Source organism: Peromyscus californicus, unplaced genomic scaffold (assembly GCF_007827085.1).
Source record: "Peromyscus californicus insignis strain IS unplaced genomic scaffold, ASM782708v3 Scaffold_7__1_contigs__length_154581171, whole genome shotgun sequence".
Classification (NCBI taxonomy): domain Eukaryota; kingdom Metazoa; phylum Chordata; class Mammalia; order Rodentia; family Cricetidae; genus Peromyscus; species Peromyscus californicus.
This window is the reverse complement of record NW_026294595.1, coordinates 48,714,362-48,737,112: the sequence shown is the minus strand read 5'-3', so window position 1 is coordinate 48,737,112 and position 22,751 is coordinate 48,714,362. Positions and strand designations below refer to the sequence as shown.

General features: G+C 47.0%; 2 protein-coding genes across 6 annotated transcripts in view; both read right to left on the bottom strand.

The window, feature by feature from the left end:
- Positions 1 to 4,725: 4,725 nt before the first annotated feature.
- Dlx1 (distal-less homeobox 1) lies at positions 4,726 to 9,277 on the bottom strand. Its single transcript, XM_052726709.1, has 3 exons — positions 8,500 to 9,277; positions 7,646 to 7,845; positions 4,726 to 6,436 (listed from the first exon to the last, which is right to left on the bottom strand). Exons 1-3 carry the CDS (start codon positions 8,810 to 8,812, stop codon positions 6,182 to 6,184), a joined length of 768 nt encoding a protein of 255 aa, XP_052582669.1. The 5' UTR covers positions 8,813 to 9,277; the 3' UTR covers positions 4,726 to 6,181.
- A 2,035-nt stretch (positions 9,278 to 11,312) lies between these two features.
- Metap1d (methionyl aminopeptidase type 1D, mitochondrial) overlaps positions 11,313 to 22,751 on the bottom strand; it is an 81,974-nt gene continuing 70,535 nt past the window's right edge. For all 5 annotated transcript variants that reach the window (XM_052726706.1, XM_052726704.1, XM_052726705.1 and 2 more), the window contains 4 exons: positions 16,335 to 16,432; positions 15,076 to 15,123; positions 14,138 to 14,216; positions 11,313 to 14,024 (listed from right to left, as the gene is read on the bottom strand). In XM_052726706.1, the coding sequence (XP_052582666.1) occupies positions 13,946 to 14,024; positions 14,138 to 14,216; positions 15,076 to 15,123; positions 16,335 to 16,432 (304 nt within the window). In that variant the 3' untranslated portion in view covers positions 11,313 to 13,945. The remainder of the gene's footprint in view (positions 14,025 to 14,137; positions 14,217 to 15,075; positions 15,124 to 16,334; positions 16,433 to 22,751) is intronic.

Sequence of the window (22,751 nt, the reverse complement as noted above, 5' to 3'; positions counted from 1 at the left end):
TGGTCCAGTCACTTTCTCCATGGCTGCGTTTAGGGTGGGGGGGGGGAGGGTCTAAGACCTCCCTGGAGTCCCTGCCGCAGAGAACATGCAGCGAGGACAGGGATTCGCTTCTCAACACATTCTCAAGGGGTAGAACAGTGAAAATTTGTCTTGGGTGGTCAATTTCCTCATTTACCCCTATTAAAACAAAAAGCCCAAGAAATTCAATTAAAGCCACCCTGGCCAAGGCGCTATTTGAGGCTTGAATGTCTCCCCTAAAGCTGCAGCAATCATGTGGCATTAGACACTTCCGGAATCCTATAGCCAACCTGAAAAATCCCAGACCCCCTTTTCCCCTAATTTTTGCTCTGATCTGTAATTTTATCCACATTTGCACTAGTTTGAGCATTCTGGCTCTCCCATCTGAAAGCCTGCAATTACTATATAATTCTTCGCAATTTCAGATGTCCTAATATGGACTGTAATTTTTGCGCAAGACAATTTCCTGCTATTTCAAGCATCAACATTGTCAAAGTTGTATGTACATAATAAATGGGAATATCAATGCATAGTTTTTAGCATAACATCTTGACTCCTCGATAATTATATCCGTTCGGAGCCTACGCAGAATTAGCCTGAATTGCATGGTAACTGCCGCTGCTTTAAAATTTTTAAAAATTACTCATAATTTTCCCAAAGATTACCAAGATCTCGAGTGCACAATGTCATCAGCGTAATGAAGAGTAAACATTTATGCTAATAATCTGCAATTTTTTTCATCAGCTATAAAGACAGAGGCTATATAGCCGAAATTTTCAGTTCTATTCTGCAAGCTCAGAGATGCAAAAAGCCTGCGGCGCTCGAGGCGCCTGGTCCTGGGGACCTCTTTCCTTTACTCTTTCTCTCAGGATAGGAAGATGGGGCCGGGGAATTCTTTTTGGTTTTCTGGTTTTGTTTCACTCTGGTTTTGGTCGGTTTTTGCATTTTCCTATTTTTCCTGTTTTTCCCTTTTTCCTTGTTTTGCCTTTTTTTTTTTTTTTTGCCTTTTCTTTCCTGTCATTCTCCCAGCCAAAAGCCGCCTTCGACCCTTTTGATTTGATGTAGCAAAGAGTGTGTGTCCAGATTATCTGAAATTGACACTGAAGAAGGTAAGGGTGGAAACCGGTTTCGTTTTTCAGAGGGTTGGAAGGCTGCGCTGTGCTGCCTGCCGCGGGGCTCCCGCTCCGGGAGTAGGAGGGTGGGGGAGTGATTATGTATGCAGCAGCTAATTCTTCCATCAAAACTTCTTGTCAGCGATGTCAGGAGTATTTTTTTCCCCTTTTTATAAAAACACTTGATGTTTCAGGAAGTGTTAATCCCTGAAGATTGGGGGGGGGGTGAGAGAGGGGGTAGGGAAGCGATGGGTGGGGGTACTAATGTTTCTTGAGCCTGGAGAAGCACCCTTTGGAGACTTTTGCTTTTCCTCTTTGGAACTGGGGTTTGCTGTAGAGTTGAGGGCAGGGAGAAGGTTTCTATGGGCATGAGAGAAAGAGACGCTCACACTCTGTATTGCATTAGATGGGGGCTCCGGTGGCCATGTGAATTGGGTAACAGGAAAGTTTGCTTTTCTCTGTGATTTCAAGGGTCTTTAACGCAGGTGGGAGGATGGCAAACCACAGAGGACTCTGCACACGGGCTGTCAGAAGACGTAGGGAGAAAGAGGGGAGCACTAGAATGCAGATGGGGGGGCATGGATTGCTACTTTCTGCCCAATTTTTCTTGATCTAATAATAATATCCAGGACTCAGACCTGCCCTTTTTGGGGAAAGCAGATGACAATTCCTTTAAGGGGAGAGATTCAGTTAATTTCTTCATCCAATGACTCTCGACAAACAAAATTCACACTTTGGGGCACAGAGGTGGATGGAATTTTAAGAACTTGTGTGTGTGTGTGTGTGTGTGTGTGTGTGTGTGTGTGTGTGTGTGTGTGTGCTTACATGTAGTTAGAACCAGGAAGTCTGATGAACCATCCAACCTAGACCAGGTGCAGATCCCTGGGGGGGGTGGGGGGAAGAAATACAAATGCAACCTAGTGATCAGTGAGAGCAAGCTGTGGACTATGAATGTTTCCAGTTTTGTCTTTTTAAAAATATTGTTGAAATGTAGGCTCTGGGTTCTGCCGCCAATAGACTTCACCACTCACAGGGGCCACTCGGAGCCATCCAGAGGACTGAAAGCCAAGACCAGTGAGCGAGTTAGGACTATGCTTCCGCCCCACCCCCACTCCTACCCCTTTTAGAGCTAGTGTGTGTGAGAGAAGATATTAAAGAGGTATCTGTTGTTTAGCAATTTTGCTAAGTCTGTCTTCATTACTTTGCTGCTGTGCATTTGCTAATTCGGAGGCCCGGCCATTGACAAGCTTGCTCCATACACCTGGAAGCAATTTGCCTGCTCCGGCACCGGAGAATTACAGAGATGGCAGCTCGTACCTATTTGATTTTTTTTTTCCCTTTTCTCAATGCACAGCAAATTTGGCTTTCAGTGCGTTATCTCTTTTGTTAATGCAAAAAGATTCCCTGGGCGAAAAAATTGCTCATAATTACCAGAGAGATGGGGAAACTGCATTAGAATAAATAAACCTGAAATTACTGTAATTATGTTGTGTTTGATGGGCCCGGCTTGTAATCAAGAAGAGAATACAGTGAAATGATGCTGACCCTCTTGGGTTTGCAGCTGTACGCGCACTTTGGGGTCTTTTTTTGCAGAAAAGAGTCATTTTGATAATCATTAAGCTGTGTGTAACCTATTTCAGAAGTGTTTTAAAATGAGGTTCACATTTTTTGAACAAGGGAAAAAAAATCCCAAAATTGCATTTTGCCATTACGGACTCATACATAAGGAAAGGTTGTGTTTTCTGTGTGACAATTGTTAAGACATAATATTCGAAATCAGTATTTAATCATTATAATGAGGTATTGTTTAAATATAACCACCTTTAGATTATTCATAGTTTAATTAATATACTCATTATGAAAATCTTTGAATCAGATATTTGATGAACTACTTGTCAGTAACAAGGCAGCATTAATTAGGCCTATATTGAGATTAACATTTTTAAAAAGTACAACCGCTTATAATTATAATAGAGCCCTAACTAAACACCGCCTTCCTTGAGCTAAAACTAATAATTTCTCTATTTGAACTGTTAGCAAGAGATTATTAAATTAGTATAAGCTAATATCTCAAAGTATTAAAATTGGCTTGACCAAACAGATTTTGTTTGTGGCTTGAGAGTTTGGGGACTAGCTGTCCTCTGATGGACCGAGTGAGATGAATGCGAAAGTCTCACGCCTAGAGAAGTCACCTTTCCCGGGGGAAACTGAATCTAGGCCTAGCTGGATTCAAGCTTCAGCTCTTACTCCGGGGCCTAGCCTGAGAAGTTGTTCTCCTCAGTTTCAACCCGGGTCTATCCAGTGCCATGTTAAGTCTGATCTTACTCCTGAGCGCCACTTGGTTCTCATGCCGCCGCCGGCGGAAAAGTCCCAATTTCAGTCCCAGAATGGGCATCGAAGTTCCCCAGCTTCATTCAGCCCAACCTCCTGGTCTTCTCCCATTAAACGGCTCCCCCTCCAGCCCCGCCACTTCCTCCTCCCCTTCCCAAAGGGCGTCGGAAGAGCTCCGCGCATCTGATCTTTCACCAGCACCAATTGAAAAATGGGTGCTTGTCACAACACAGATCACTGCCTTCCAGGCTCTGCTCCCCACCGCGCGCCGGAAAGGACCCCCCAAAGGCGGAGGGCCAGCCCCCTTGGGCAGCGGGTGGGTGCCAGGGAAGCAGGGGTCGCGCAAAACTGGCCTTTGGGGCCCACTGGGGCTAGGGCTGGGCTGAGACTGGGCTGGGGCTGGCTTGGGGCTCAGACCATCAGACAAGCAAGGGACTCGGCCTGGTTCTACCCTCTCCGAGTCACTGCTCTTTTGAAGCAAACTTAACCCCAGCGCTCTTACCAGAGGGAGGTGATCTCAAAATAGACTGGTACCTGAAACTCAGGGCTCGGGTGGGAGCGATGTGAGTGGCTATGGACAGCTCTCGGTCTCAAAACTCACCTAAATCCACTGTGCTTTGGCATTTCCAGCTGGTGAGTATGTAGAAAGAAGTCCCTAGGCATTAGGCAGGAATGGGTCTTTTTTGCTGTGGAAGGGTCTGGGTGGCTCTTTGGAACATGTCCTGTCCCCAAAGACCTCAGTGATTGATTGGGGCGGTGGCTTGGAAGATGCATGCTTCCTGCCCCTGCCAAGATGCTATCCTGTGCCTGAGGTCAAGCGAAATCTGGCAGGTCAGATCCGGGCTGAGACTGAGCACGGTGCCTGTTTCCAGGGTTCTTGAGAAGTCACAGGACACCAGGAAAGAACTGCCGGTCTCTCAAGCCCGCTGCCCTTGGGTTTTGTTTTCCTCACTTGGTATCCTTTCCGTTCCTGAGCCCTTGAGGTGGGGCTCTGTCCTAAAACACCTGTTCCTGAGCAGAATTCGCCAGCCCTCTCTAGGCATGCCATATCTCCTACCTAGGCAAGGATCCCAGGCCAGGCTGAGAGGGGAGAGGTAATGGGAACAGGCCTTTGGGGCACCCCCACAGACCTTAGGATGATATTTTGATGGAATATTAAGAGTCCCCAATCTATCCCTAGTAAGTAGATATGCCTATGGTAATGTACCAAAGGTGTGGGAGGGGGGCACCTCCTTTCCCTCCACACATCACAGGATGCAATGGCTCTTTCATGAAATCATAATTTTACTGTCTCAAAGAAACTTTATAACTTATTTACAAAGTTTCCCTCCCCCCAAGATACAAAGCAATAAGTTAACATTCTCAATATAAAACTAAACTTTGACATAGAGAACACAAAACACGGTTGAATTTCAATCGATCACATTTTCCAAATTTCACAAGTAAAATGTCAAGATTCTTATTTCACAAAGCATCGGGTTTACAGCCACACACAATGGAACGGAAAGAGGCTAAGCTTGTGCAACATGTTTACAGAACAACAATAATAATTATTAATAATAATAACAATAATAATATGTACAGCAATTAGATCCTGCACCAGAGACTGTGCGTTCAGGGTGATGACTTGTGTTCTGTGGTCGAGCCGCAGGGGTTGTTTAAAGCTGTTTATGTCTTACTTCAAAGAGACCTGGAAGTGGGGGGCTTTCACAGGACTGATTTTTCTCTCCAAGGACCATTGGTCCTCTCTCTTGCTGCCCAGAGGATGATTTTCTTCTTGGCTGGGTGTTCTTGTCCGTGTTCCTGACAAAATCCTGATGGCTTCACTTCTCTTTCCTTTGTTACTTTGTTCTTTCTTTTGTTGTTATTTTTAATAACAAACTGTAAATGTAAAATGTAAATCACGCTGCTCCCACCACTCCATTCCAGCAAAGCACAAAAGTTACCGTGTACCTTAAAAACCACTATCCCCCTCCTTGTTCCCTTTTCTGGTGTATTCAAGGTAAATAGTTTGTTTGGACGGTGCCCACTCCATGCCCCAGAGAACCTGGAATTGGCCAACACTCAGCGTCAGATAAAGTCTGTTTTTCAATAAATTAACCCCCCCTCCCTCTGATTTTCCCCGTTTCCCAAACAAGCTACACAGGTGGTCAAGCAGGGCCCGGAAGAAGACCATAAAGGAAAAAGCGTTCCAGGGTTCGCTGGTGGGCTGCCGGCAGACCGGTGTGGCTCAGACCTGGTGACTTTTTGGAGAGGCCGCAGAATGAGGACAGCAGACACACGAGGACCTTGACTCAGCGCACAGACAGTGCAAAAAGGAGACAAAGACAGACAGAACCGAAAAAAAAGAGAGCATTTCCCCCTCCTACGTATTTTTTTCCTGATAGTCTCACAAAGCTGAGAGTCTGGTCGGGTCCAGCCGGTTGTCTTGTGGCTCAGTCTCCAGTGGCTGTGCCTGCTTTGAGGCCACTCTGCTGTCACGGCGTGGCCCAAACCAGGTTTGGGCGGAGAGTTGGAAACTCGCTGGACCAGACCTCTAGGGACCCCAAAGAGGCGGCAAACCCTCTGTTCCTTTTTCTTTCCTTTTTTTCCCCCACTTCCTCACCTCGGGGTCCTTCTTCTCCCGGCCCAGGGCACGAGAAAGGGTGGATGGACCTGGAGGCGAGAGGGGCCGGGCCATGGGAGACGGGAAGGAGGCGAGTGTGTGCGAACTGATAACCTCACATGAGTTGAGGCTGCTGCATAGCTTCTTGGTGCGCTGAAGGATACCAGGAGGTGTAGCTGGGGACGTAGGAGCCTGCGCTGCTGCCGGAGCCCTTCCCAGAGGAGGAGTTCGGATTCCAGCCGGGTGGCACCGGTGGGGAGCCGGCAGACAAGGCCCTGCCATTCGCCAGCGCGCTGCCCTCCAGAGCTGCCCCGCCTTGCTTCATCAGCTTCTTGAACTTGGAGCGTTTGTTCTGGAACCAAATCTTGACCTGCAAGATCGGGCGACAACGTGACTGGACTGTGACCACCGAGCCTACCCAGGCCTGGGGAGGAGGGAAGGGACTGGTGGAAGAGAATACCCGCCCTCCTGGCTCTGCCGAGGCTGGCAGCTCCAGGCTAGAGGGGCAGTGACCACCATCCCCACCCCCAGTCCCCATGAGAGCCAAAGACTAGAAAACTGATCACCCAATCCCGCCGCTGCTGATGGCCCTTAGTGCGGTTCTCAAATACGGGGGTGGGGGTGGGGTAAGGAGAGCAGGGGAGACCCAGGCCTTGGCTTGCAAGTGGGTCAGTGCCAACCGGGCTGCTGTTTATGGAAGACCTCTTGCATGCAAAACAATGCAATATCAATAAAGAAAATTTAAAACCTAAATAGGGTTTTAATAGAATGGGGGGGGTAATCTATTTACAGTTAGACCACCTTCCTTTTGCCCGAACTTTCTGCCTTTGGATGAGTTTAAGAACTTGTGGATGAAGCCATGGAGGGTTTGTGAAACTTTTCTTCAGACTCAATCCAACTTTTCCCCCCGTTAGGTGTGTTCGCTTTCCCCAGCTCCAATCCAAATCTAAAGACAGACTTTGGAAACCGGCGTCAATCCGGTTTGAATGCCTACGAACTGCCCACAGTGTTAGAGAAAAGCAGGAAGAAAAAAAAATCTCAAATACATATATATATTTGTTCTCTCTCTCTCTCTCTCTCTCCAGGATCTGGGACTTGGGAGGGGAAAGGGCAGAGGGAAGGATCCTCCTCTGCCACCTCGCGAGAAGGAGGAGGTGGAGGGAGATTGAGGCTTAGGCCCAGGATCCTAGTGATTAGCCACACACTTTAAAGGCAAAGGAGGATTAAATTCCCCTTCTATTGTTCCAGTTGTTCCGGCGCGTGTGACCTCAGAATCTCCAAACAAAACCAGTGGAGAAATCCTTCCTGCTCCCAGATCAGAAGTCCAGGGACCGAAGAGCAGGCGGCCTGCAGGTCAGAGTAGGGTCCGAGCTAGGGCAAGCAGCATGTGGGAGGAAGGGGAGACGCTGAAAGTCAGAGGTGGACACACAGACACGCGCGCACGCGCGCGCACATGCACAAGCACACGCACACGCACAGTGACACCTCGAACCAGAGGCCCAGTGAACACGAAATTCGAAGCCTGGGGCTCAAGCCCAGCGCGGGGAGCCTGTTTGGCGGAGAGACAGCGGCCAGGTACCTGAGTCTGTGTGAGTCCCAAGGAGGCCGCGAGCTCCGCCCTCTCAGGGAGAGCTAGGTACTGAGTTTGTTGGAACCTCCGGTTCAAAGCCTGCAACTGCAAACTGGAATAAATTGTCCTGGGTTTGCGGATCTTTTTCCCTTTGCCATTAAAGCGCACTTCACCGCCTTCCACCACGGTGCTCTTCTCGGAGTCCGCCCCTGGAGGGACAACAGAAGCAGATACCCGTGTTAATTCTGGACTGCCTTTAATGCGGAGGGATAAGAGTGCGTGTCTATGGACGGGTTGGTTTGAGGCAGGGTCCGGAAAAGAACGTTCCAGAAACCCTGAAAGACTGCAAAGGGTTGCTCAAGGTCCGAGCGCAGGTCCCTGGCTGCTGTAGACAGAACTGGGCCGGTACTCAAGAGCGCAGCTATTGCCTTTGCAGGGAAAGTTTGCTATTTTTGCAGGCGGTAGTTGAGGTTTAATTACCCTTAATTGCATACATTGTTTATAGCGCTACGCAATAAATAATTACCGAGACTAATACGTGCACATGTGGGTTTCTGTTTTCCAGCAGGGCATTGTGTGCTTGGCGCACCGAGCGGCCCAGAGGCCCAGCCAGTGTCAAGAGACGCGCTCGGATTTATCCTTTGCTGGACAGTTGTAAATTGAATTGACTTATAATTTTTTTTTTTCGTTTCAGTGACAAGGATCCATAGATTGATATCCGAAACCTCTACTACTTCCGCGCTTTCCCCACCCCCACCCACCTCTCTCTATCCCACTCTCGTCTTCTCTCTTTCCTCCTCCCCTTCTCCCCCTCTCTTCTAGTCTCCTTCCCTTCTCTCCTTGTCCCTGGCAAGCGCACGTACCTGGGTCCTCCAGGCGGCTCTGGGCGAGGCTGGCGCTGCCGGGGTAGGACTGCACGGAACTGATGTAGGGGCTGGACGCGTGGCTGCTGACCGAGTTGACGTAGGGGTAGCCCAGCGGTCGGGAGAAGGACGAGGCCGAACTGTAGGCACTGTCGGGCTGCGAGTGGCCCGCCGAGTGTAAACAGTGCATGGAGTAGTGCCCGTGGGACATGGGAGAAGGAGACATTTGCTGGTTGGGCGGCCCAAACTCCATAAACACCGCCTTGCCCGACACGGGGCTGTTGAGACTTTCTGGCATGGTGGTCATGGTCATCTCTTCTCGCGGGGGTCTGGGTGTGGGTCTTTCTCTCCTCTGCTTCCCTTTTGGGGGTCTCTATGTTTCTCAGGACAGGAAGGAACCCAATTTAAGCGGAACAGGGGTTTTCACTTTCCATTCATAAGAAAATGGAGTTTGTCTCTTTGAAAAGTCTAAGCATGATGCTGCCGAGCTCCCCAAACTCGGTTCAAAGCTTTGACTCAGCCAAGGTCATAAATATTCATGAGCTGGTGGAGCTGATTGGTCGGCTCTCTTGCATAATCACCGGGGATTGGTCCGAGAAGCTCCGGCTCGGCTGGACTAGAGCAGGCGACGCGGCCCGGCCTGGGGAGAGTCGGGTCCACTCGTCCCGGCCGGGGCTCCTCTGCAACGGAGCGCGCGGCGGAGCGTGAAGCACAATGGGCTCCGGCGTCCGCGCTGGGACCTTGGAGGCCCGCGACTCCAGCCTCCCGCCTCCCTCGCGCGCTTCCCGCCCCAGAAACCAACCAGCAGCCCCCTGCCGTCGCCCTCCCCCTTGCTGTCCCCACCCTTCGCCCGCCCCCAACTCCTGGGACCCCGGACCACTTCTTCTCGCAGTCACCCAGTCCGGTGCGGAGCGCCGCTCCAGTCTGGCCGCGGTCTCTCTGGATCGCGGGGTCGCGCACTGGGAGACAACCCAGGTAGCCAGCAGCCAGAGGTTCTGAGTGTCCTGTGCCTAGCTCCGCACGCTCCAGGCCGCGCCTCCCAGGCTGGGGTCCGCTCGGCCACATCCCGGGGATCGGGGTTTGGGGGCTCTCCGGCCCAACTCACTCACTCGGCCGCCGCCCCGCCGCTGCCACCGCTCCCGGGGGCTTGCTCGCATCTCTCCAGGCCCAGTTGGCCACTCCAGCTCCAGGCTGCACCGGTCTGATCAAAGCAGTGCGCGGGGAGAGCCAGGAACCCGCGCTTCTCCTCCCAGGAGAGGCGGCCGCACCGCCTCCCCCGCTTTCCCTCCCAACCTTCCTGCCTCCCCCTCCCCTGTCCACTCCCCCTGAGCCATGCGCCCGGGGCTCACTCGCCCCGAGGGCGCGGCGCAGCGTGGAGTCCGGGGACCTGAGGGCGCCTGGCGGCCGGAGCGTCGAACGCCCGCCAGGTGGTCATTTTCCAACCTCCTGGGGTCTGGCCAGACTACTTGGGGTTTGGGAGTCCTAGGGCGACACCGAAACCCTCAGCAAATCCAGATCTGTGGTAGGCTCGGGTATTGGTGTATAGACGACATGCCCCTCTTTGTCGCCCAGTTCTTCCTCACCTCCAGTTGCTTAAGCTGGAGCCTCCAGAACCGAGGGTGAGTCGAGGGGCGCTGGTGGAGGCAAAAGCTGCCAAGGCGCCGTCTACCTTCGTATTGAAAAGTGCACAAAAGGCTCTCTCGCCCCCACCCACCACTACTACCACACGGCCGCCCCACGCGGCGCGGCGTGGCGCAAACTACGCTGGTTGCTAGGGACTGCTGGTTCCCAATCCTGCCAGCCCCACGATGAATCCCAAATTACTTTGTTAGGTAATTAGAAAGTGTTGATAATTATTTCTTTCATAATTTAGCGGTGTGACGGGGGGGACGGGGAAATGATCTTGTGAAAGTTCACACGTGCACACGTATTAGTTACTGATTCATTTGATTAAATGGTAGTCTCAAGTGCTCAGATCCGCAGCTGAAGGCGCCCCATTAGCATAACACTGATGTTTAATTTTCATACGCATAATTAGCCATATATTTAACACTAATAGCAACACGCAGCCTTTCAGCGTTCAACAGCCCGGGATTTGATCTGGCCTGAGCTGAACCTTCGCCGCGGCACCTTCCCCTATCTGGAGTGCGCAGTGATCACAGGACAGACCTCTGTAATCAAGCACATTTTGGCAGAGGGAACACCAATAAAAATGAACATTCAAAACAAATTACATCGGTGATGTCGTTACAGATATGAGTACAGGGGATTCTCCCTCCCTCTCTGACTCACTCACTCTCTCTCTCTCTCTCTCTCTCTCTCTCTCTCTCTCTCTCTCTCTCTCTTTCTCTCTCTTTAACTTCTTTAGCAGCGGCTCCTGCCTTCGGGAATTCTTCTTCGGTTTAAGGGCATGAAGCTGGGGGCAGAGATATTTCATGCAACGTGGTGGTTGGAGCAAAAGAGAAGAACGAGAGAGAGAGAGAGAGAGAGAGAGAGAGAGAGAGAGAGAGAGAGAGAGCGAGCTAACAGTCCAAATTCTGTAAACCAATAAAGGGTTTGTCAACGCCTAAAAGATTTTTTTCCCTTAATCACCGAACCACACGGTGAGGCAGGCTTTGTAGCAACAACCAACTAATGACTCCACCACAACTCCCGAGCCACTAGGCTCGCCCTGATTTTCCTGTAGTACTCGTGACTTTAATTGCTCCTTCTTAGCGCCTGTTTTGGGGTGTGAAGTGCGGTCCTGTGCGCCCATTGCAGCCGCTTGGATGCCGTCTGAACCCGAGGTCTCTTCGCCTTGCGGGCCTTGCCCACGTAAGTGATCGCTGCGGTGTGTGCCGGGGTCGAGGTTGGGACTGGGGGAAACTAGACTGGTGTCTCTTGGAATTTAGTGAAAGGCCAGAGGACATACGAAGGCCAGACTGCCCAGGGCCAGTTTATCCCAGAGACTTGCTGGGTTGGGTAACCGGAGAGACGGGACTACGAGGTGCTCTGTCCTTCCACTTAGCAGAGCAGGAGACCAGGCTGGCTTCTGGGAACAAACGACCGACTGGCTCGATAGGGTTTCAGAGACTGGCATAATTTAGAACTGAATTGTGAGGGAGCACACTCCAGAATTATTTCCTGATACGAGGAAGAAAGCAAGTCTAGGGAAAAGCTAAGCAGGGCCCCTGGAAGAGTGCACACGCCTCACTTAGCTTCCTGAAGTGAGATCTTATAGCTACCCGGTGAGCCCAGAGTGTCCCAAGTGTCCCAACTCTAAGGCGACACCTGTTCTAAAATGCTTAGACCTTTTCCTGCCCAAGTATGAAAGGAAATTAGAATTTCGCATTGGTCTTGAAGATTCCAGGTGGGGAGCAGAACTCAATGGAGTCACCTCGGGACCCAGCAGCTCAGATGGTAGCCAGCTTATTCTTCCTGGCTGGAATCGGTGTGGCTCAGGGCTAGGTGTCGGTCAGGTCAGTTCAGCTGGCCAACTGATGAGGAAGTGGACAAGGCGAGGCTCTTTTTAAAAAAAACCTGCGTCCTAATCCCAACTTCAAAGAATGTTACACAAAATTCCTTTAATTCAAGTTTGTCTCCTACAGAGCTGCTGAATTCAGCAGTGCAGCCTAGATTACTAAATCAGATTATATACCTTCCCCATAAATACCTCCACCTGCAATAATTGTCCCAGTGGTGGGTAAAATCCTGTGGTCCTAATAAAACTATCCTTAGGGGGACCCGGGAGTAAACTGATCTGCAGATAAAGACACTACATGCTAATCTGATTGCTCTAAGAAAGTCATTCTCTGGCAAATAGCTCCTAAGGCCAGCTGGGCCCTGTTCCTCTCTAGGGAATAGGAATTGCTCCATGGCCACAGCTCCATCCTCTGACCCTCTGCCTGGCTAATTCCAGAACACCTCAAAAGTTGGCCAGTTGATCTTACAAATCCCCATTCCTTCTCACTCTCAAATAAACTAGGTTTAGAATCATTCCCATAAACAACTGTAATCTCTAGACAGAGATAAACTGATCTGGAGGGTTGGAAAACATGGAGAGATTCCCAAGTTTAGAGAAGAGCTGGGATTTACCACTTTTCCAAGTGCTTGTCCTCAGTATCTCACCCCTTTTTCCATGGCTCTGGGTGTCTGAAAGTCAAGCTAACTCCCTGTGGATGTCCTGGCAAATGTAAGACGCGTCCTTGGCTCCCTGACAACCAAGCTCTGTTTAGACTATGGCCACTTTACCATCCACAGGAACACAAACGAGAGTTAGCAGTTAGAGGTCTGGACCTCTCTAGACATGCTCTTTCTAACATGCCCAGAGGGGACTTGACTTCCTGTGAGGCTCAGCCCGGCCCACTCTGGAGCTAGCTGTGAACAGATCCCCAAGAACAAGGGAAAGCAGATGCTCCAGGCAGGAATGGATTTCCGCTTTTGAAGCAAGAAGGTGCTGCAGGCAAGTTGACCGGTAGTTACAGCTCACAGTTCTGGACCAGGCCAGCTAGGGCCTTGTCTTAACTGTGTCTGGTGTCTCCTCTCTCAGGGATCCTGTGAGGTCTCAGGAATATCTGATTTGTATAGCCCAGGGGAACAGAGGAGTGCCTGTCCCAGACCAGCAGCCAGGGGTTGGATAGTGTAAGGACTGGTTGGGCTCTAAACTCAGGGGACACACATCTAAAGTATGGGGTTGCGGCTCAATTTTTCAGCACAACAAATGACCTAGTGTGGGGGTGGTCTCAGCTGGGAGGGGATCAAGCATGGCTGGTTGCTGATGAAGAGGTTCAGGGGTCTGCAAGGTCTTGTCTGCACTGCTAACATCTTCAGAAAGGCTAAACTATGGTCCACCGCCCAGAAAACATTTGTAGGCAATGCTTCCTGGCTCATGTTCTCTAGGCCAGACCTTGATGAAGAGGAAGCTGGGCAGGGGGTGGAAGCAGGTGCTGCCTCTGGGAGTGCCCTCAGGTCCAACCAATTTAAGATCCACAAGGGGAAAAAGCAGATTAAAACATGTTTTTTTTTTCAGCTAACAGGTTCTGTTTTTTCTTTCTGCTGGCATGCTAAAAGTTTGGAGATTCCAAAACTAACCACCTGCCCCCCACCTCTGTAACTGTTACATATAAAGAGTGAACACAATGGTTTTAAGAGGTTTTTGTCTTGGGGTTTTTGTTGTTATTGTTGTTTTATTTTTGGTTTTTGTTTGTTTTTTTAAACTTGGATAAAACCTGGAATAGATTTCAGGAAAATCAGAATTAGAATCAGGGAAAGGGCAAACCACCTGCCCAGGAGGTGGTTCTTCAGGGGCCATGGCAGGCCGCAGACTGAGTCCCCAGAGCCCTTGTCCTCGATGTATTTTTCTCTGAGACATCATAGGCTCCTATGTGGCCTGTGGTTGGTAACTCAGTTCTCAGAGGTCTCCTAAAGAAAACGGGCCCTGGGCCTCGGTGGCCTTGCTGGTAGATTCTCAGGCTTCTTGAGGCAGTTTGGTTAGGATCTCCACGCCGCTGGACGTGATGAGGACTGTGTGCTCAAACTGTGCGGACCTGAAACACGCAGGGTGGCAGTCAGGACACTTGTGTGCACCGGCAGCTCTGGGTGCCGCTGCGCGCCCTCCCTCCCTCCCTCCCCAGCAGTTCAAACGTAACAGAGCAAGCACCTTTGGTTGTCCAGTGAGACCACAGTCCACTCGTCCTCCATGACTTTAAATTCTGGGGACCCCTCAGTGATGATTGGCTCTGTAGGAGAGAAAAATTTCCTATAGTAGATATTGTTTCAGTTTGTAATGAGAGGAAGAGAGAGGGAGGGAGGGAGATCAGGGGGCTCTCCCTCCCCCTGAGTGTTTCACCCACAGTTCCTGTTGTCATCCTGCAAGGGCTGATAATTGATGTTGCTTACATAGTACACTACAAACCAAACAGTAGGAAGAGGAAATGCAACAGCATTTAGAAAAAAATGTGTGAAGTTGCCTAGCTCATAATTTTTTAGAGAAAGAAGGGCATTTTAATCAAGCCTTAATTAGGACCCTGTGGATAATAACCACCCAAACACCAGTCCCTCTTATAAATACCAGTCAGTTTTTTAAAATATTTGAATTTTTAAAACACGCTCAAAATGTTCATTAATCAGCAAATAACAATTTTCTTATTTTACCATAATTGCTTCTCCATTAAGTCCTACAGTCAGAACTAGGAGGCCTCGGTGGCCCTAGGTGATTGGAATTTGGTGGTGACACCAATCATGCCATCAGCCAGGAATGGGCCGCCACAGAGCACCCGCCACTTGCTGACAGAGAGCAAGGGACTTAATCGTCTCTAGTTACTGGGTGTTAATGAAAAAACAAAACAAAAAAAACAAACAGCACATTATGCCGGTAACAGAATTAGAGGTTGGATGGCTGCAGTCTCCTAAATGTGTCGGTAAGTATCTGATTTAGGAAGACAGGGCTAGAGGATATTATTTAATCACATTTACTATGCATCCAAATTATTTCATTATGCTGATTAGCTTCATTAGTCCTTTGCAGGACTTCAAGTCTCGGCAAAGGCCAGTTTCCATCCAGGGGCCCCAGCTCTCTAAAGAGGAGCCCAGCATTACCTATTGTGAAAGCCATGCCCGCCTCCATGGTCAGATCATTGTCATTTGCTGCAACACAAATACAGGGCACTGTGAGAAAAGGAACCAGGAAGAGAAAGAAACGCAAGCGGGGAGTGGGACTGTTTTAAAAACTTGGCCATTTTGCTTTTGGAAAGGGTAGAGGGTTTTGGATACCTGGAGGAGCCCACAGGATTAAACACAGGGCTTGCAGGAGATGGGGGAGTCTCACTCTTTTGTTGGTATCTGTGTTCTCAGACTCCACCCACTCTTTAGCAGTTTGGCAAGGCCTGGCAGGGGCAGCTAGGGTGTTCATATACCAGTACAATTCCTTCTCTTCTTCATGTCTGCCGTTCCCCATGCCACCTGATGCTAGGTCTCCTGGTCTCCCTAAGACCAAAATAAGTCCTGGGGGACAGATGCCAAAGGATAGCACCTGGCATGTAGGAAGGGGCATGTGCATGCATTGGCACTGGTGAGGCCCGGGGAGACAGGCTCTTTAAACACTGAAGTGGGCCTCTTCTGAGTTGCCTCAGGTAGGGCTCTGGCTCAAAGGGGCACTGTTCTGCGGGGTCTCCATGGATCCTCTAGGGTGGTTTCCAGTTAGTTCTTCCAGGGACTTGTCCTAGCTCAAGTACACAGGGCCAGACTCAGCACTAACTGTCTCTTAGCTCTTGTTCAAATGGGCATCCCCTCGGGACTCCTCCACGGCGCTGCTTCCTACCTTTACCCAAGTCCTCCCTCCCACCCCTCCTGGTAGTTGCCTTCTCTCTGTAGGGTGCACACCCAGTCAGGGAAAAACTGGATTCTGGGGAAGGAACACAAGGGTGGGCATAATCCGGAAAACACTAAAGAGTACATGCTGCTAAATACATCAGCTGTCAACGCTGTGTAGGATGTAATGAAGTTTAACCACAACCGTCAGCGGTTGGAAAAGGGGGTAGAGAAGAAAAACAGCCAACAGTCATGTGTGCACGCTGCTGGGATGGCAGTGCAGCGGGGTTTTGTTTGCAGTAAGTTTTCCTAGACAAACACCCCTCAGGCCTGCCAGCCATGCATCCTTCAGGAGAAGAACAAAACCAAAATAAACTTCATTTGGGAAATGTGCTGAGCTGTGACCCAACAGCACAGTAACATCCTGGTTAAAAACCGGGAGGGGGTGGGGGAGGGGAGGAGGGACTGTGACAAGGTGGATTCAAAGCAAAAAGAACTTGGAGAAAAACTGATGTCATTCAATAAACAGCTTCCAAAATAACTCTTACCATGATGCCAAATTTCTGGATGTCCATGAAAGTATGATCCTATCCCATGTCCCACAAAATGTGGACAGACTTGCAAACCGTTCTGATGAGTTATATGGCTTGAAAGTGACCAAAAGACATCTAATTTAATCCAATGTTTTAATGCATATTAAGATCAAAAATAAAATCACTTACAATAGTCTCTGAGAAAGAAAAAAATCAGTTCTGTGGATTCGGGGGGCAGAAGGGAGGCAGGGAAAGAGAACAGGAGGGGAGGGGGAGGGGAAACTGTAGTCGGGGTGTCAAATAAATGAACAAATCTAATCAATAAAAAAAAATCAGTTCTATTTCAAGTCTGATGATAGCATGAATGTTCCCTTTCTTCTGGAATAATTTTAGTGTTGGTTGATGTTTATGAACAACTCCTTTTGGATATACAAAGAATATATACATATGAGACTTGTTTGAGTTATCCACCTAAGTACATTTAACAAAGGTTATTTTTAGGCAAGAAGTAAATACGCATACCCACAAATGTAGACTGATATACATAAGGAAGGTATACACACACACACACACACACACACACGTCTGTAACAAGATCACAAAAAGCTTACCTGGTTTTGACGGCTTTATCAACAGTTACTACTAATTCAGGCATTAAACAAAGAAAATTATAATCTCCAAGTATGACTTTCTACTTTTATGGTGTCCTGTACTCTCATCTAATTAAAGTGTTAAACATTTTGTAAACAGACACAAAAGATTGTCTGTTTTGTCCACTTTCTTTCAAAACTGGTGACCATTTTAGGGTTCTACTTAAGATACATATCATTAGCAAAGTTCATAAAAGTGTTTTTTTTTTAAATCACAATGATATTTAAAGGGAGTTAATATTTATCCTAGTAATAAATACAGACATTTTGGGTTCTATCTAGCTCTTATAAATGGAACCTAGCACATAGAATCCAAACCTGGAATCTTTACCTGCAAGGATGAAAAGGTTTGTTATTGAGGTCAGGTGAATATAGTTATCTTGAGGACTGCCAGACTGATAACAAACATGTACACCACCAATGATACATATTTTCATGTGGGCAAAGGCACAACACCTCCAACCTTACCCACAGCAATGGGCAGGTATTTATGGAACCATGGCTACAATTCCGAACAAAGCCAAACATTTGAGCTCTCAAACTCATTTCTTCTCTTTCTTCTTTTTGGAGGGGGAGAGGGTTTTTGAGACAGGGTTTCTCTGTGTAGCCACGGCTGTCCTGGAACTCAATCTGTAGACCAGGCTGGCCTCCAACTCACAGAGATCCACCTACCTCTGCTTCCTGAGTGCTGGGATTAAGGACATGTGCTACCACACCCATCTTCAAACTCATTTCTAACAGATTCTAGTTTCGTTTCTCACACACCCTTTTGGCTACCATCTTTATAAACCATCACATCTACACACACTTTTGGAGACTTTTTTTTCCTTCTTTTTTCAACAGGTCTCAATTTGTGTGCAGGAATGACTTTGAACTCACCACCCTCCTATCTATGTGTCTCAAGTGCTGGGACTACAGACATGTGCCATCACACCCAGTTTTATTTATTTATTTATTCATTTTGAGACAGCGTTTCTCTGTGTAGCTTTGGTGCCTGTCCTGGATCTCGCTCTGTAGACCAGGCTGGCCTCGAACTCACAGAGATCCACCTGGCTCTGCCTCCCGGGTGCTGGGATCAAAGGCGTGTGCTGGGATCAAAGGCGTGCACCACCACCGCCCGGCCTCCCAGTTTGATTTTTAAGAACACTTAAAAACACTTCCAGATTTATAAGACTCTTCACTTAGACAAGGCTGTCCCTGTAACCAGCAGACAGGCAGCATCTCATGGAAACTGAATTTTGGTGTAACCAGTAGGGCGGAAATGGACAAGCTATGCAAGTGCCAAGGAGAAGAATAAGCCAAAGCCTTCATCTGCGAAGCTGCGCTTTAGGATCCTTGTAGATCCCTGTGCTTTGACCAGGAAGCCAGGAAGCATAACATCCCTCCCAAGGGGTTTCTCCTGCTTCCACACAATTTCTGAATAAAACCGAGGGTGGAGCGTAAATAGAAGGTGGAAGAGAGATGACTAAGTGACTCGTTGTTGCCTAGGTTATTAGTTTATTTACATAAAAATGGTGGTGGCAAACGCCTTTAATCCCAGCACTCGGGAGGCAGAGCCAGGCAGATCTCTGTGAGTTCGAGGCCAGCCTGGGCTACCAAGTGAGTTCCAGGAAAAGGCGCAAAGCTACACAGAAAAAAACAAAAAACAAAAAAAAAAAAAAATGAGCTCTCCCAACACCTGTCTGTTACGTCAGTTCAGTCCCAATCACCTTTAATAATTTGAAAAGTATTCAATATAAAGCATTCTGGTGTTCTTAAAAAAAAATACTAGGTTTTTTTTTTTTTCCTTCAATGATCCAACTGATGGGCAGGCTTCACAGCTACATCGTCAATGTGTGTTACAATGGTAATCTTCATTTTAATTTCCAATGAGAGGAGAAAGACCACTCTAAACCCCCCTCGGGGTTCCCCCCTTCATACCTCTCATTCTCTTCATAAGAGAGGCTGTACGACTATAAAGTAACTAAAGAGATTTGAGTGCCTTCACCTGCCACCGTTTGCTCTCTGGATCCTGACGGAACTTCTGGCTATCATATCCTAGAATCTGTATCACATATGCAGAGACTAGAGGATTTCACAGATGGAGACGGGGGAAAGAACTGGACAAATTCCCCTCAGTTCCCTGGTTGAATACGTTTGCTTCCCAGGAGTTAAGGATGCACTTCTGTCCAGAGTATTTCCCTTTTGAAAGTGTAGTTTTCAACTTACATGTAAGTGAGATAAAATTCCATTAATGTTCTCAAGTGCTGTTTGAAAACACGTGCTTTCAACTATTTCAGAACACCTGGTGAGCACAGACTCATCCCCTGGCTGTGGGACTTAGATCTGATTTTGCAAAGACAATCCAAATGACTTAGGAAATCAAATTCCACTCCATCAGTAGGAAAGCAGATGCCGGTCACTTGGACGTGGCATGGGAAGGTGGGGTGTGCATCTACCTCTTTGCAGCAATGTTGGGGGGTGGAATCTGGAGGGGCAGGCAGACACTGAGAAGTGAGGTAATTGCTCTCCAACACCAGTCCACCGCAGAACCACAGCTGTCTCTCAGTACAAGGGTTTTCTTGTCCTGAACATTTCACAGATGAAACCTTCTTTTCTTGCTGAAATCTACTGGAAACAACTCTCGGGTCTTCTGCTCTGATTTTCGCTAACTAAAATCCTTTAAGACAGGACGATGTCTGGTCCTGAGACCTGCACAATCATGACTGGATTTCAGAGGGAATACTGGGGAGACCTGTGTAAAGGCAGCTTTGAACCTCACTTTTCAATTACACTGCATCACAACTGTCCATGGCTCAGTTACAATTCAAAGGTGAAGAGAAATTCCCTTTAAGGAGCGTCTTGTGACCTTTTTCTTCACTATAATTCCTTTTCATGAAGCAGTTAGACTCTACTTACGGTCTTGTCTAAATAAATACAATTTCTTAACACATTTCAAGTAATTTATGTGACTAAAACTGCATTCCCCAAGAGGGCAGAGGAGTACCGTGTTTAAGTACATGCTCTTAAAGAAATAAGCATGCACATGGGAATGTTTTATTACCGCTTTCACATGAATCTGTGAACACTGAGCTCCAGAGGGCCACATCTCCGAATAGAGAAGGATCTCAAAAGGCCGCTGATTTGATAAGTTAGGGGATTTTACTTTAATCTTTTTAGATTTTCAGTCCAAACAGTAGCCTCTAAATGGAGGAATGTACAAAGCCAGGGATCCCCTCTAATGACAGGAATGTTTAAGTACAATTAGTCATATTTTTGAAAGCCAACAACTGTTTTCCAATAGATTGGGACATTTTATTTTTTGTTTCAAGCTGGATCATAAATTACTGTATTTTTCTTACAATAGAGCTGAACTTTTATTTGAGGTTCTCTGTTTCTGAAAAGCAGACATGACGGATTGAAATAAAAGATAATTTATTGCAATGCTTACTTTCATGTGCAGAGAGACGCAGTGTAATTGTAATTTACAGTAGCTGTCAAGGAAAATCCATCACAGATGACATTAAAATGACTTATTTTGCCTGAGGCACTTATTGTTTAAATGTGCATAATCTAATAGAAAGAGATTATTTTTTTAAAAAATCTGCTTTGTATTGTTCTAAATTAATATTAACACATATACTTATGAATTAAACATTAAAAAATCATTTATTGATAGTTTCATCATGACACCTCCAACTCTAAGTTTAAATTATTTTGGAGTGAACTGTCATAGACTAGTGATGCATGTAGCCGCATATTCATGTTCTTCTCACACATATGGATAATATAGAGATTACTGTAGAGTAAATTCAGTTAGAGAGAGGGTATAATAGCGCCATGGCCTAGAGACCACTGGGAGTTGCTCCTGAAGAAAAGGATACAGAGGAAAATCGTCTTTGTGAAACCATTTTAACTGACAGTTCTTCAGAGACACCCTCCTATTCTTTAGGTTTCTGAGCAGGAGTTCAAGTTCTCTTGTGGTGACCTCAAGGTTTGGGGTAGCACCCAAGAAGTGCAAGTTTCCTGGGTATTCTCAGAGGGTGTCCGTAGAGGGAGGCTAAGGCAAATGTCTACTGACTATCTTAAAGAAAGGGGACCAAGTTTAAAAAATTATTGTAAGCCTTTGGTCTGTAAAGATTTCAAGTACTAGATCTCATTTGTTTATTTACTCTCTAAATATTTTTCCAGAATAAAAAAAAAGGCAAAACAATAGATGTTCAGAAATACTGCTTTAATGCATCAGGACAAACATTTGTCAGAATCGGCCAGTTTCCTCGCCAACGGCAGACATAAACTATCCAAATAATGAAATGTGTTAGGGTAAGAGTAAAAAGTTCATTGTCTGTTATTTTCCATGTAGTTTTCTGTGTGCAGTTGTTGGGGCTGATCTGGTTTTCAAAGGAGCCTGTTCATGCAAATTCATACTCTGCCCAAACTGACCTTCGCATCCAGATAGCTAAAATCCAATGTCACTTTGAATTCCACTCTTCTGCTGCTGTTGCTTTTTTTTTTTTTTTTATGTAGCTGGAATTAATGTAGTGAATATGTAATGAAATGCATTATCCTGCATGGAGATTTATCAGATTTTCCGACTGAATGCTGGGCTTTGCAAGTACTGGCTGGAGTTCACCTGCATGTTGGTGTGGCGTGTGGCTCTTTTTTGTAAAGAGTTAAGTCGTATACAAAAAGAGGGAACAAAGGTCAGCGCCCAGCCACCACTTGAATGTGAGATTTTTCTTTTTATTCCCCTTGATGTATACTAGGCTCTGTGTTATTAGTCTTAATGATGGAAAATTGTAGTGTTGATACAAATCTTTTTTTCAAAGTAGTAGGCGGGAGCTCCATTTGTTAGTAAGTTTTTTTTGTGACTAAAAGCCACGGACAGTACATTTATGTAGCAGTAAAAGGCCTGGATGCTCTTTCCATAGCAGAGCTAATTATTCCTACTGTGACCTTACTGATCTAGCCTGTTCCTAGTACATCTCATCTGCACGCCTGTTCCTCTGTGTAGATGGTGTCAGAGAATATGAAAAACCCTATAATGAAACCATTTTCATGATGGAGAAAGGCTACTGGAGTTGCACTTGCTACAAAGAGGCTCAATTATATGAGTAATTGTGATAATTTTCTACATTCATAGCCTTCAATGGGGAAAAAAGAATGGGAGCCACAAAGGAAAATTACTTTAACAAGAAAGTACAGAGAGTAAAAATGGAAGAAGAGACAAAAAGGGGGAAAAATAACCAGAAAAAAAGTTTAAAAAATAGATCTGGAGGGAGGAATAGCAAGACAAGGAAACAACAGAAAAGCTCAAAAGCCCATGTGCAGCTGTGTTGCACAATTAAATTGAATTTTTTTTCTGCAGTTGATGAATGTGACTACTGCAAATGTGCTTCTGTAGTTAGCTATCATTTGTTGTTCCGTGACAGGAAAAGGATAATTACCTCTCAGAGAGAATCAAAGGCTGACATGCCCTTTAGACACAGCCATGAATGCAGAGCTCCACAGAATGCCTGAATAAGAATCCAGTGTTCTCTGCCCCCTTCTACTGAAGAATAAATTTTGTTAAAATGCAAGAGCGCCACCAGTAAATTTGTTGAACCCTAGGTGTTCAAAAATATGAGGTGCATCCATCGACTCATCCCATTTGCAAAAATAAAACTGCATTTTGAATTCATTTCTATTATATTCATGGACAGTAAGATAGTGAGATATGCATTAAATTTCTTTTCCCAGTAGGGGTCTGATTCAACATTTCCTATGAAAGAACAGAGAGACACTATCCTTTTTTCCCAGGCTA